This window comes from Mastigoproctus giganteus, chromosome 6 (genome assembly GCF_048544385.1).
Source record: "Mastigoproctus giganteus isolate SK-2022 chromosome 6, ASM4854438v1, whole genome shotgun sequence".
In the NCBI taxonomy this organism is placed as follows: Eukaryota; Metazoa; Arthropoda; class Arachnida; order Uropygi; family Thelyphonidae; genus Mastigoproctus; species Mastigoproctus giganteus.
The window spans coordinates 177,879,850-177,894,846 of NC_143580.1; the positions used below are offsets into that span (position 1 = coordinate 177,879,850).

Consider the following 14,997-nt stretch of genomic DNA (forward strand, 5'->3'; position numbering starts at 1 on the left):
TGCAAGATGTGCTGGACAAAGCATCTCTGAAATGGCAGTTCTCCTGAACTTTTCACCCACCACAGTTTCAAGGGTGTATTGAGAATGGTGCAATGAAAGAGAAAACATCCTCTCAACAGTACTCCTGTGGAAGAAAATCACTTGTTGATGAGAGAGGTCAGAGGAGGATGGCTAGAAATGTGCAAGCAGACAGACAGGTCAGAATACAACCTTGGTGTGCAGTACGAAATATCGCGAATGGGCTACAACAGTCACACCACGTACCTTTGTTATCAGTGGAGAACATGAGAGCGCGTCTCCTGTGGGCACAGCAGCACCAGATTATCGAGGATTTGAAAACAGTTGCTTGGTCTGACGAGTCGGAGTTCCTGGTGCATCATGTTGATGGAAGGTTTAGAATTGGACAAAAACAACATGAATCCATGGACCCGTCATGTCTGACAACTACTGTGCAAGGTGGTGGTTAGTTTATTTGGTTTTTAGGAGCATTAGCAATTAAGGCCATATTGCTCCGGGATATGCGGTGGTCATTCCCTGCCCGTCACCACCAAATACGCATCCTCCGTATTTGGTGGTGACGGGCTCGAACCCCGGTCTAATCAAGAAGCGTGTGCTATGCACTGCTGCTGCTCCCCACCTGGCTAGGGAGGCTCCATAAGGTGGTGGGGGCAGTGTTATAGTGTGGGAAATGTTTTCTTGGCACATGTTGGGTCCATTGATACCCATAGATTCACATCTGAATGCCACACCATTGCTGACTAGTGCATCCATTCATGTTGACAGTTTATCTTTAGTCAGATGGTTATTTTCGGTAGGATAATGCGCTGGTGCACAAAGACCGAATCACTCTGGAATGGGTCCAGGAACACGACAATGATTTTTCTTTGCTGCAGTGGCCCACTCAGATCACGAATCTCAACCCTCTTGAACATCTTTGGGATTAGCTGGAAAGGGTATTCACTGCAGGTCCACACCTCTGTCGAATCTCAACGAACTGCGTGACACACTCATGTCTGCATGGTAGTCCATTCCTGAACAATGTTTTCAGCATCTTGTTCAATCCATGCCTAGACGAATTCAGGCTGATTTGAAGGCTAAAGGAGGCTCAACATGCTACTAGGTAGGTATACCCAATAAAGTGGCTGCACAGTATATATTGATACGAAACAAAATGAAAGAAAAATGGAATACTAAAGTATAAATAAAAAGGTTAAGAAAAATACACTATAGGTGGCCAATGCTGGCCAATGGTTACAAGTTTTACAGACTGTAATACACCATGAAAGCATAGTTTATACTATGTACCTTATATACGTAGATCTAGGACATGTTCTGAATCTAAAACCCATTATATTAGTTACAATTTGAATTTTTTTAAACTCCAGTAGGATTTTACTTCTGTTCCCTTCCATCATATATCCATATTGTGTTCCTTTTGCTATTTTAAATGGCAGTAATGGGGGGGGGGGGAACCATGATATCAGACTGGTCAAATTTCAAAAAAATATATTAAAAGTAGATAGAACTCATGAAATAATTTTGATTCTCTTTCTTTTTTTATTTCTTTAATGAAAAATAATTCACTGGACATTATTAGTAATACAATTCTCAAAGTGAAATTAAAAATTAAAGCTATTTTCATTTATCATTTTAGTGTAAACTTGTGTAATCTAAGATATGGTAAGAATTCCCCCCCCCCCCCAGTGCATTTCTTTAGATATGTTTGTTTGTTTCTTTGCTTGCTAAAGATTTTTATTAAATTCTATAATATAATCATTTTTTGATTATCATCTTAAAGTTTAAAGTGGCTGCTTTGAAAATTAATCTTGCCACATGCAGAATTTCACTAAAGAAATTTTAGCGGTTTAAAATATTGGGCACTAGAGTGTCCTAAGCATAATGTCATTCTGTAACAGAGAAGTCAGAAGGGCAGTCAGATGAAGAATGGGGTACAAGTCCCCAGGTGATAACGAAGCTAGTGGAAGAATATCGCAGTGAAAGAAAGAACAAGAAGGGTACTTCGCAGAGTAAGTTTCCCAGCAAATAAAATAATGTCTTGGGTGCCTTGGGTATTTCTGCTGGGTTTGCTCTAATGGTTTCTAACTGATATGCTTCTGCTGCATCTCTGGAACTTAGTTCTTTGAAAATTTGTTAACAAATTAATATTAAATTAATTTTAGTACTTGTACTTTACCAGCTAGTGAAGAAAAGTATATTGCTAGCTTGCTAATATGTTATGTTGGTTGCTTATTTGTAAAGGCATTTTATTCTATATAGTCACTTTAAAAAATAATAAATATATAAAAAATTAAATCATATCATACCTATTCCAGTAAATCCCATTTTTGTTTTTATGTATAACATTTGATTTTTTAATATTTGAAGTTTTCTGACATTTCTGTCTCCATTATGGTGTATCTTCAAAGAATTAATTTATAGGATGTATTTATATTTGGTGAGCTCAATGCAGAGTAGAATTATGGGAAACAGAATTTAGTTTGTCACCCAGCACAAACATGATTGTTCAAATAAAAATGAGAATTGGAGTATTTTAAAAATTAGGTATATATGTGGTATTTGCATGATTTGTGAGTGGAGCTACATATATTTCACAATGGCTGTCATTAAAATGTGGAGGGGGGGAAGTTGGCCCAGTACTGTTCATCACAAAAGTTTCTGCTAAAGACAGTATTGCCAATCTATGTTGTTATTGTTCTTGTGTGTTCGCAGAAAATTTCAGGTTTGTAACTGTATTTTTCTCCTTTACAGAGGTTGTTGAAAATAGGTGAATGGAGATGGTGACTTTTGAGAGAATTAATACCCATGCAGTGCATGGGTATTAATTCTCTATTCAGTATCTTCATTTAAAGAGAATATTACTCAAAGAAATTCATGAAGATATGCATCAAACATTAGGGGAGTCTTGTCTGTTATACAGCTCAGTCAAAATCTGAGTTGCAAAATTTAAGTGTGGATGAGACAGTGTTGCAGATGCACCCTGCAGTTGAATGTCTTTTACCATGTTGACACCTCCAAATGTGCATGCTATTTTATTCATGATTTTATTATGCAAGGCTGCAGAATGACATTGTGACAACATTCAACATACATTCAAAATCTCCCATGAGCAAGCTCAAAATGTGGTGAATGTTTTTGGAATGAAGAGAGTTTCTTTGAGGTGGGTCCCTAAGGCACTGAATGCAGATTAGAAGTGGGGAAGATTAAGGTATTGCCATGAGATTGGGCAGAAATTTGAAGCTAATATAGCTCAGTTTTGGGAACGGTCTATCACTATAGATGAAACACTATGTTATACCACTTTGGCCCTGAAACAAAAGAACAATAGAAACAGCGAAACACATTCCTCTTCTTCCTCTCCTGAAAAGTTTTGAGTGTAGAAGTCAGAGCATCCTTCTAGGATGCAAAAGGAGTGATGATATTTGATTTCCTGGAAGGACGTGCCAATATCGATGCTGAGTATTATTCTAACCTGCTGAGGCATTTTCACAAGGAATTAAAGCTCAAGAGGTATGTGCGGTAGGCCAAAAGAGTCATTTTACATCAATTCAGCACACGCAGCATTTGCCGCACTCACGGAATTGGCTCCATCAAACTATATTCTGTTTCCAAATCACAAAACAGAGAGAAATTCAAAAGTGACAATGCTGCGATGGATGTAGTTAAGAACTGGTTTGAATCAAAACCTTCTAAATTTTATTTTAGTGGTTATGAAAGCTTGTCAACCATGCCAGAAAGTGTGTTGATTTAGTGATGGGGGTGGACTATGTTGAAAAATAAATGGATTTTTCACACCTTTCCAGCATTCCTTCAATGAGAGGCTAGAAATTTTTCAATCTCTCCTCGTACTGTGCAAAGTTGGTGAAACTTTTACCAGAAAACTATTAAATTTAGGAGTTTTAAAAGTTTCATTGGATTAAATCGTTCCCAACACGAGTGTGGGGAAATGGAGAAGCAACGTTTATGGTCATTAGATGTAGATGCTAAACAGTACCACAGAGATGCATATGAAGTCTGTACAAAATGCCATGCACAATGCTGGTTAACTGTTTATTTATCACATATCTGAATATGATAAATAAACAGTTAACCATCATTGTGCATGGCATTTTGTACATATTTTATTTGCATCCCTGTGCAAATAAAAAATGGATTTTTCACACCTTTCCAGCATTCCTTCAATGAGAGGCTAGAAATTTTTCAACCTCTCCTCGTACTGTGCATAGTTGGTGAAACTTTTACCAGAAAACTGTTTAGCAGATTGGCACATTCTATGCTATTATTCTCAAAGAGATCATGTCTAGCCATTTATACCTTGTGTTATAGCTGTTTGAGCCAAATGTGTAGATTTTTGTGACAGCTGATGGCTATGAAAAAATTTTTGAGCATTAAAACCAGTGGTCACAAAGAGAAATTTGATATTTGTCACTGTAGAATTTCACCAAAAGAGTGGTTCTGTACAATTTGGGGAGGGATGCCTGCTGTATTCATCTAAAATCACCATATGGTAAAAACTCTCAGAATTCATCATGTACCATTGTTTTTTGAGAGATCTACCCAGTAGTTCCCATAGCATCTTCTGTAAATGCTATTTGTAACCATTCAGCCGTTTTGTCTAGCACTGCTATTCCAGATCTCTATCAGCTTCATTACATTGAAGTAACTTTCTTTTACAAGAAGGCACTTCTCAGTATATCACACTGCATCATTGAACTGTTTGAATCATGTCACGAATTCAAGGATTATTAGTGACAGTTTACCTGTAACACCTGAATTTATTTATTTGAATTTTTGACTTAGTGGTAAGTTGGTAATGTTAGAATCCTTGCAAACTTAAGAGTCAGTACTTCATGCCTATGTGACCTTCCATATGTTACCATCGAAAACAGAGTTTTTGGTTGGTTTGGACACAGAGCACTAAATATTTTAGAGATTTTAGCTTTAAGCCTGGATGCCTTCCTGCACTTCCAAAAATGCAGGAAGGCAAACATCACTGCGTTGCAATCATTATTTTTGTACACAAGGCTTTTTTGCAAAGCCTTGTGTACATTTTCTTCATAGGCTTTCCAATAGTCAGTTTTCTCTGTAGTTGCACTGGAGTAAGTAAACTCTAATTAAAGCTTATTCATGTTATTCCTGTATGGTGACTTTTGAGTCATTTCCTTCTTTACTACTGAACAATTTATGCTAAACGTCATTGAAAATTTATCAGGAGTGACAGAAACTAAATTATATATAGAAGCAATATATAAATAAATAATAATAATAAAATAATAAATTATGCTACTACTGACTATACTGAAATCTGCCTTCTTTCCTTCTTATTCTTGTAATTAACATAGCTTTCGGTAGACTATAAATTTGAGTGAATGCATATTGAGGAGGGTTACAAAAATTGTGAGAATAAATGAAGGAAGAGAAAAAGTTTAGGGACTCTTTGGAGGTCAACTTTGAATGTATACTGGTGTCTTTACTACAGCACTGAATCAATCCCTTGTGGTAATGAAATATTTATTTTTTATCATTCTGTTGATGATGATGCAGGCTAGAGCAAACTGAGTGTTTTAGTCATTGTAATGTTGTTGAATAATGTCTTTGAGGGGGAGGCGTTGTGGAGATTATAATTATCTTTAGTTTCTTAAGAATTGCTTCAATTTCTGTGGGTAGGTTTCTGTATGTGACTCTTGTAAAGTAGGCAGGAATACACAACATGGTGTCATCTGTCTGTCTCACTAATGATGTGCAATTCCAAGACTGTCACAAATTGAAATAGTTTCACATTGAATGAGCTGTACCCTATTAGGCAGAAGGTTGTGTAGGTGTGAACTAATCTTTTGTAATTGTGATTTGACACATGGTAGAAATTTCCTTGTGACCACACCCATTCAGGCTCATTCAACATAATTTCACCTTTCCATTAGGAGATTTAAAAATTCTTTCTTTTTCTCTGGTCAGATTTGTCAATATATGTGAATGTTTTAGAATTTCAGTGGTCTCATTCTGTGGAAGGAAATCTGAGGTTCTAACATATGACCAGGAGGTCAAGCAGGAGCCTGCTGTCAAGGGTCTGCAATACATTGAAATGGGCAATATGGAATATCCTTGTCATTAGCAATAACTTCTTCTGCATGGTTCCTAAGTCATCTTTGTTTTCACTTTGGTTACATTTATGTTCCAAATTGTAGTGAAATTTGTGCAAAAGCACAGTTATATAAGTATAGATTCCCATCCACCTAGGTTGGATGGGCTCTATCCAATTATATTAAAGAAGCAGAAAAGGAAGTAAGCAAATGTTTTAGTCATAATTATGAGAGTATCTTGGGATTTATGGAAATTCCCTATGGATTAGAGATGTGAATGCATCCCAAATTCTCAAACAGAATCAAAGGGTAATATTTGTAATTATAAAGCTGTTAACTTGACTTTTGTTTAAGGGAAAATAATGCAATCACTAGTTACAGAAGTAATGGGGGACCAACTAGATAGGAATGCAATTATACTGCTGTCACAGCATGTTTTTGTTAATGGGCAACCCTCTCTGACCAATCTCATTGGCTACTATGATCCAGTAGCAAGATCAGAATGCAAAACATAATTTTGACATCATATACTGAGATTTCAGAAAAGCAAGCTTTTGGTACTGTTGCACATAGGACCTAAATAAATTGGACCAGTGTAACATTAAGGGCAAGTTGCTGATATGGATAAGGGGTTGGTTGAATGGAAGAAACAGTGGTTATCAATGGACACTGCTCTTTGTGGCCTGTTGTTATTAGTGGAGTCTCTCAAGCTTCAGTGCTGGGCCCATTGTTGTTTTTTGTATTTATTAATGACACTGATGAAGGTATCTGAGGCTTAATGTCTAAGTTTGCAGATGATAAAAAGGTTGGAAGGGTGGTTAATGACAATAATAAAAGTATGCTATTGCAACAATATCTAGAAAAATTGGGCAGATGGGCTGAGAAATGACAATTGAAGTTTAACGTTGACAAATGTAAGGTGCTGCATGTGGGTTGCAATAATCCCAAATTAACATACTGTGTGGTACCTACACTCAGGGTAGTGGAGAATGAAAAAGATGTAGGATAAAAAACTGTGCAGTCAGATATGAAATTATCTGAGTACTTTTTAAAGGACAGCCAATGGGGGTTTTTCAATGATATACAGGAATTTTTTCAGTAGAGATAAGGAGGCGATTATTCCATTGTATAAGGCAGTAGTTAAGCTATATCTTGATTACTGGCATACAGGTCTAGAAGCCTCATTTTGAGAAGGATGTAGATCTGCTGGAGTTTGTGCAAAGAAGAGCAAAAAGATTATGGGGGGGGGGGGGGGTTAATGAAAGGCTGATTTTAGCAGGAAAAGCTTTTTCAGCTCTGCAAATTGCAGTTTCCCAAATTAAGCTCAATGCTGATGGAATCTTTCCTTGTGTTGAGACTTCATGCATGAGGGTTGCATAAATTTGATTGAGGAAAAATGGTTGCAGTATACAAAGGGTACTAGAAAGTTTTGCAATACAGCTTTGTTTATTTAATTTTTTCAAAGTAATTTCCTCTACTTTCAATACACCTCTCCATCCTCCGAAACCAATCTTTAAACCAGTTCTGCCAAGTTTCACTAGGGAGTAAAGCACACTCGTTGTCCCAAGCCCGTAGAAGGTCCTCATCACTGGAAAACCGCTTCCCTTTTAGCTTCATTTTCACATGTGGGAACAGTGCAAAGTTGCAGGGAGCAAGGACTGTAGGGAGGGTGCTCGAGAAGTTTCAGTCCTGTCGTGGTCAAATATTCGGTGCAGGCTTTGGCGCGGTGAGCTGCAGCATTATCGTGATGGAGGTACCAGGTGTCCATTCTTGACTTTGGTCGCAGGTTCTTCATAGATCCAATGACTTTAGGCAGGCATTGTTCAGTATACCACTTAGCTGTGACTGTCTTCTGCGTGTCCAAAACAACACGTTCCACAAATCCACTCGATTTGAAAAATACAGCTATCATTTTCTTCTTTACAGATCGGGATTTTCTGACAATTACGGGTGTGTCGTCATCATCAAAGACCCAAACTTTGTTTTGAGCCTTGGTCGGCAGATCGTAATAGTACAGCCAAGTCTCGTCACCTGTCACGATGTTGTTCACATACCGAGATTGTCCCTTATCAAACTTTTTTAACATCTCCCGGCACCAAGTCACACGTCGTGTCATCTGCTCTTCAGTCAGTTGATGTGGCACCCAGAGAGAACAAAGTTTCTTCACGTGCAAATGATCTTGCAGAATCGAACAAATTGCTGGTGCATTTAGGCCCAAAGTATCCTCTATCTGTTGGTAGGTCACTCGCCTGTTTTCGTCAAGCATTTTCCTCACAGCAGTAACGTTTTCCTCCGTAACTGACGTTCGTGGCCTTCCCGGCCTCTCAGAATTCTCTATATTTGGAATTCTCAGAATTCCAAAGGCCTTCCCGGCCTTTGGAATTCTCTATACCACCTGAATATCATTGTACGATGTGGACAATCATCATCTAGTGCAAGAGTCATTTCTTCTAAGCACTGGTCTATGGTTAAACCACGCACGAAATTATACCGCAAAACTGTCCTTATCTCATTTCATGACCACAATGCCATCGCAAGCACTTTACACTCTCACTACTAATGAATAACTGAGCCCATCGACTTGGCGTGGTGGCTACTATGCACGTATGAACATGTCTCAACCTGCAGCAACAAGCAGCTTCCTGTGATTCATTGTTGCGTCATATTCCAAAACTTTCCTAGTACCCTTTGTATATGTGTGGAAATTGACTTCAGCAGTGAGTAATTGATTGTTGAAATAAACTTCAAGTGTTGTTAGAAGTGGATAGTTTTAATAAATTTAAAGGAACTAAATAACTTATTAGAGGGGAATTACAAGGGATACACAGATATGGGAAGCCCCCCCCCATGCTGTATTATCTTGCTTTCTTGCATTGTTTGTCAGTACTAACACTAAAAGAATTACAGTCAGACTTCTCTTTAATGAATTTCCATATGGCAAAATTTTCTGTCTTGAACTTTTTTGATTACATTGAAAATAGTTTCTGTATAACAAGGAGAATTTCCATATAACGAACTGATTTTGAGAGACCTGTGTGTGCATTATTCGCACCTCTCCCCTTTAGGCAATAAAGCTGATGCTGTAGAAATCACAGGTTAAGAGCTAAAAGGATTAAGTATCAATCCCTTTAGCTTTTAATAGCTAAAGGTTATAATTCTACAAATTAAGAGCTAAAACATTTTACAATTTAATGGTGCCTGTAAAAACTGCAGGAGGAAACTACCCAACCGGTGTGGGACAGAAAAAGATAGATGGAAAAATTTGGAGAGGCCTTTTGCCCATCAGTGGGTCTGCAATGGCTTAAAAGAAGTAAAACCTATACAATTTATACACTAATATGCCAAGAAGTCCTGCTTGATCATCTGTCCACAGCGATTGACAAAGATTAAGGCATATTTCTAATGCGGGCATTGGCTATGGTCACCTATTTTCTACCGTAAGCATTCTATTAGAGAATTAGGAGAGAGTGATTTTCCTTTATCTTGGAAATTCATCTGTCATTTCAAAGAAATTAGTCATCCACACTTTCACTAAATTTTACCTGTCTCTGTTTATATGGTAACTACAAGTGGTCCCTAATTTCAACTTTGTTTTCACTGCTGTGCAAGTAACCTTACAGTAAGAGGAAATCCTTGAGTGTAGTGTGAAAAAGTGGAAGTGCTTAATAGTGTAGACCATGGCGTTAAAAAAAAAAAAAAAATTGCTTTAAAATTTGATTTCCCTGGCAGTAGTGTGTCAACCATTCTGAGAAAAACCATGTTTTCATTCTCAGCTCTTTGAGGGAATGTGACCCAGTGGGAAGCACGCAAAATTATGCCTTTGCGAAGATGTAGATGAAACAATTTTTAAGTGGATGAGTTGATTTGAGACCAAAACATGCCAATATCAGGGTTATGAATAAAAGAAAAGGCTATGGAGTATGCATCTTTTCTGCGGCAAAAACATTCTAAGCCTGTTCTGCTTGTCTGGACAAATTTAAAGAGCACCATGGCTTGCTCGAAAACGTTATTTATGATGAAAGTGGAGTTGCAATCGAAGAAGACTATACCCATCAGAAAGAAACAGGTTTAAAAAAAAAATTATGGAGGATTATGAGTCCAAAGACATATTCAACGTTGATAAAATATGTCTATTGTTTAAATGTTTGCCAAACAAGACACTACTGACTTTTAAAAAGGTGATAAATGTTTAGGTGGTAAAAATGGTAAGGAGAGAATTATACTGTTGGTTGCAAATATTTTTTTTTTTTTTTTTTTTTTTTAATATGAACCCCAAACACGAGAGGTATTAGAACCTATAGTACTTAGTACCGTGCTTGGGTTTGAGGTTAAGAAGACGAAAGAAGATATTTGTTGACATTGGACTTGAACTTCTATAGATTGTAATTTTCAGGAAATACGTATGAAGGAAGGTTGTTCCAGAAAACGGCAGTTGAATGAATAAATGAGGAAGATGAAAAGTTGGTTCTGTGGGTTTGAAGTTGGACAGTAAATGGATGTTGGCTAGTGGCGGCACGTGTTCGGACTGTTTTGAAAGAGAGCAGGAATTACAGAAGCCAATTCAGAAGAACAGTGCCCATGGAAGTATCTGTAGAAGAGGCATGCAGCAGAAACAGTGCGTCTATGAGAAAGCAAGTGGAGATACTCTGTTAGAGATGAATCGTTAATTAACCTAACTGCCCTCTTCTGAATGGAATCAAGAAGCCCGAGAGAGGTTTTGGGGGCACCACCCCAGATGTGGAAACAATATTCCATGGCAGGGCGGATTTGCGATTTATACAGAGTGAGCAGCTGTTTGGAAGAAAAGTAACGGCGAGAGCGAAAGAGAAAACGAAGTTTTTTAGATGCAGAGGAAGCAATATTTGTAATGTGCTTGTACCAAGAGAGATTAGAAGTCAGGGTAATCCCCAAAAGAGATATATCATTTTGCCTAGAAATCGGAGTGTCACTAAAGATAAGCATAGGAGCAGAAGAATCCTTTTTGCGAGATATAAGACAAGACTGAGTTTTAGAAGGGTTGAAATCAACTAAGTTGTCTTGCCACCCCACTGGAGAATTACCCGAAGATCAGCATTTAAGGAATTGGTAGCAGATTTTCTAGAAGTTGAAGCTGATTGAGCAGGACAAGGTTTCTCAAAATGTAAATTTGAATGCAATGTGCTATCATCGGCAAAACTATGGATAGGATTTCCAGTCAATGGAAGAAGGTCATTAATATACAAGAGGAAAAGAGTGGGGGAAAGAACTGAACCTTGGGGGACACCAGCATTAGTGGAGAAGTTAGAAGACAGAGAGCCATCTACCATCACCCTCAGTGAGCGATCAGAGAGAAAACTGGATAACCAATTACTAAAAACAGTTGGCAAACCATAAGATGGAAGCTTGTTTAGAAGACCTTTATGCCAAACACAATCAAAAGCCTTTGAGATGTCAGGAGCAACTACTTGTGTTTCACTGAACCTTTCCATTGAATTAGTCCATAAATGGGTAACATAAGCCAGAATATCTCCAGTGGATCGACACTGATCAGACGGTTGATCAGATGGAAGGTTTCTAGGTAGTTTAAGAGTTGGCGGTTAATTGATTTCTCCATTACTTTAGAAAGAGTAGAAGTAATTGCAATGGGACGATAATTGGATGGGAGGGATTTGTCACCCATTTTAGGACCTGGCTGGATATGAGCAAATTTCCAAGCAGAAGGAAAAACACCTTTGGAATAAGAAAGTGAAAAAAGGCCAAAGAATAGGAGTAAGTTTAGGAGCACAGGTTTTGAGAACAAGTGGAGAAATACCATCAGGACCTGGAGTTTTCTTAGTATCAAGATTCATCAAAATCCTTCTGATATCCTTTTGACGGAAGACCATAGGAGGCATTGAATGGAGCGTGTTGGGAATGGTGGGCGGTGTTTTACCAAGATCATTAATACATGAGCTGGAAGAAAAATGGGATGCTATCAGGTCAGCTTTATCCTTTGCTGAAGTGGCAATAGAACCATCTGGTTTGGACAGAGGTGGGAGCAAAGATGGGCAAAAGTTGCGGCCAGTAGCTTTGGAAAGAGACCAGAATGCTTGGCTACCATTAGGGCAAGAAGCAAGTTTTCTACTCATAGCCTGTTCAAACTCTAATTTGGACTGATTAATAACTGCTTTGCAATTATTGTGAGCTTTAGTGTAGGCAGAAAATAAAATTGAATTAGAAACAAGCCAATTACGATATGCAACGTTCTTCTCTTGAACAGCCTTATCACATTTATTGGAAAACCAAGGTTTAGATAAAGGATGAGATTTTAAAGTGGAGTGTGGGATAAGGGATTCCATTCCTGCAAGAATAATTTCACTGAAACAATCTGAGCAAACGTTGACATCAGAAGTTTTGAAACAGTAATCCGACGAAGGAAAAGAAGAAAAAAAGTCTCGCAGGTCATCCCATTTTGCATTCCTGTAATGCCAAACAACACGTGGTTGGGAATAGCCATGAGATAAAGGTTCAATTGGAGAAGAGACAATCACCAAGTTGTGATCTGAAGTGCCTAAAGGACCTCTCACTTTGACCGTGTACTTAGAAGGGTTGTTTGTGAGAAAAAGATCAAGCGTATTGGCTGTATGATTAGGATTGTCTGGTATTCTTGTAGGTAAATGAACAATCTGTGCAAGGTCATTAGTAATTGCAAAAGCCTCAGCATCTCGACCTGCTGGGTCGGTGTGACTAGAAAACGGAAGCCAGCTGGAGTTGTGAACATTTAAAATCACCAAGGAAAATTACTTCACTGTTAGGAAAGTTGGACAAGAGAAAGTCAAGTTGCAGAGAGAGGAAGTCAAAGAGCTCCAAGTGATTAGTGGAGTTGGGAGAACGGTAGAGACAACAGATGAATTTGACACAATGAGTTAGAGAGATTTTAAGCCAGAGAAGATCAAAGAGAGGAGATTCCAAATTGCCAAGTCTCTGACAGGGAATATCAGAACGGACATATGCACAAGTACCACCTTTGAGGCGAAAGGAATCATACAGCGAGTAATTTGGGCATCTGAGATGAGCAGTAGATGAATCAACTGATAACTGAGATCCTGTCAGAAAAAGTACATGGGGTTTGGCAGACTGCAAGTGGAAATGGACATCGTTGAGATTAGAATTGAGACCACGTATATTTGTGAAATGAATTAGGAAGTGCTTGGGACTTTTAGATCTTTTCGCAGATAAGCTTGCTCTATTAGTTTGACAATTCATGGTGTATTCAATAGTAAGAAAAAGTAGATGGGACATGCTGTATGAAGTAATGAAATTTTTGGATATGGCATACATGTACTAAGAATATACCCAGATCCTTGACATAACGTGGCCTTGACAATGCTCCCCGCATACACACTACTCGGACTCCCTCCAGTCACTATCTGGCAGAGTAGAGGTAGCAAGATTATACACTAGCTGATCCGGAAGCTTCCTAGAGAGTTACCAATAGGTTCAGTCCCGTGTACTAACTAGTGGCCGGCCTGCGAACACCGTTTTAGAGCTTTACCCTCGAAATGTAAGGAATATTGGATCTCGCCACGACGTTCATCATAACCTCAAAAGTCATCAATCATATTGCATGATGGAAAAGATAGGGAAGGGTTGACCGGAACTTAGCTCTAGAGACTAAACATGGGTTCCACCACTTCAAGCCTCCAATAAGCAAAGTGATGGTATTTCACCAGTTGATGAGAGTCATCTACCAACTAGTACTGCCTGGTAACATAGAGGGGCAGCGTTCCTCCATGTGGTGTGGGTGCCACACCTCGACCCCTGCTTACGTTGGTTCACACCTGGGTGGTGACCCACCATGTACTTGTGTATAACCTCCATTCACAAGTACATAGTGGGTGGTTACCCACCATGTACTTGTGCATGGAGGTTATACCCAGGATTACTAACAGTCCCACGATCGTGAAGGTGCAATCAGAGGATTTGACTGTTACAGACCGTCCGGATTTCGCCGAAATTGGGTCCACTTGACTTGAGTGTCACCCGAATATCAGTTCCATCAGCATTTTAGACTCCCAGGTAGCAAGTACAGCTTGTCTGGCATATCTGAGAGAATGTCTGTGACAACCTCAAGGACCTGATATGGCTGGTAATGGAAAACTGAAGCTTTTGGTAATAGGCAAAAGTAAATAACCCCGATATTTTTAAGGAGTAAAGTCGTTAGAGTTGAACTACAACAAAAACCCTTGAATGACAAGCAAAATGTTTGAGCAGTGGATTTTAAATCGATAGAAAGATGACGATAAAAAACAGAAAAATCCCTTTGATTGTCAACAACTGCCCTGCCCACCTTCACTCGGTAATTTTGAAACTTTCGAATGTGAAGCTTGTTTTCTTCCTTGTGAATAGTTCATCTTAACTGCAGCCAACGGACCAAGGCATTATCAAGAATTTGAAAATGCCCTACCGAAGGTGCATACTGAAAAAAATTATACTGAGAATAGAAACAAACCAACCTGTGGATGTGCATATCAGAATGGGCAAACGTCTTTAGAAGAGCAATTGAAAAAGATCAAACTGGTACTTCTACTGAATGACCATCCTAGATATTTTAGACAGTATTGTTGCCAAAATTAAGAGACAGTTTTCTACACCTCCTAGTTGGGCTCCAGGAACCAAACCAAGTACATCAGTAGGCCTAACATACTAGATATAAGTGAAACAATAGTGAGAGTTTCCACAAAATACTTGAACACTTAGTTCATAGACGAAAAGAAACTCAGACAGCTATTCACCCAGCCAGAATACCAACATGGTTCAAGGCCTCGATACCAAGTGGATTGTGAGTTGGTATACTTGGTCAAACCTCTAGAAAATGGAAATGGAAGAAATTGAAGAAAGAACACAAATAAAACCATCACGCTGGAATATCTACACATCT

General features: G+C 38.5%; 1 protein-coding gene across 5 annotated transcripts in view; it reads left to right on the forward strand.

The window, feature by feature from the left end:
• The window catches only part of LOC150084775 (striatin-3-like), a 751,872-nt gene that overhangs the window by 300,939 nt on the left and 435,936 nt on the right, over positions 1-14,997 (forward strand). For 3 of the 5 annotated variants that reach the window (XM_090376594.1, XM_090376597.1, XM_090376595.1), the window contains exon 9: positions 1,917-2,027. The exons of the other annotated variants lie outside the window; for them this stretch is intronic. In XM_090376594.1, coding sequence (XP_090232720.1) covers positions 1,917-2,027 — 111 coding nt within the window. The remainder of the gene's footprint in view (positions 1-1,916; positions 2,028-14,997) is intronic. 5 annotated transcript variants of the gene reach the window in all.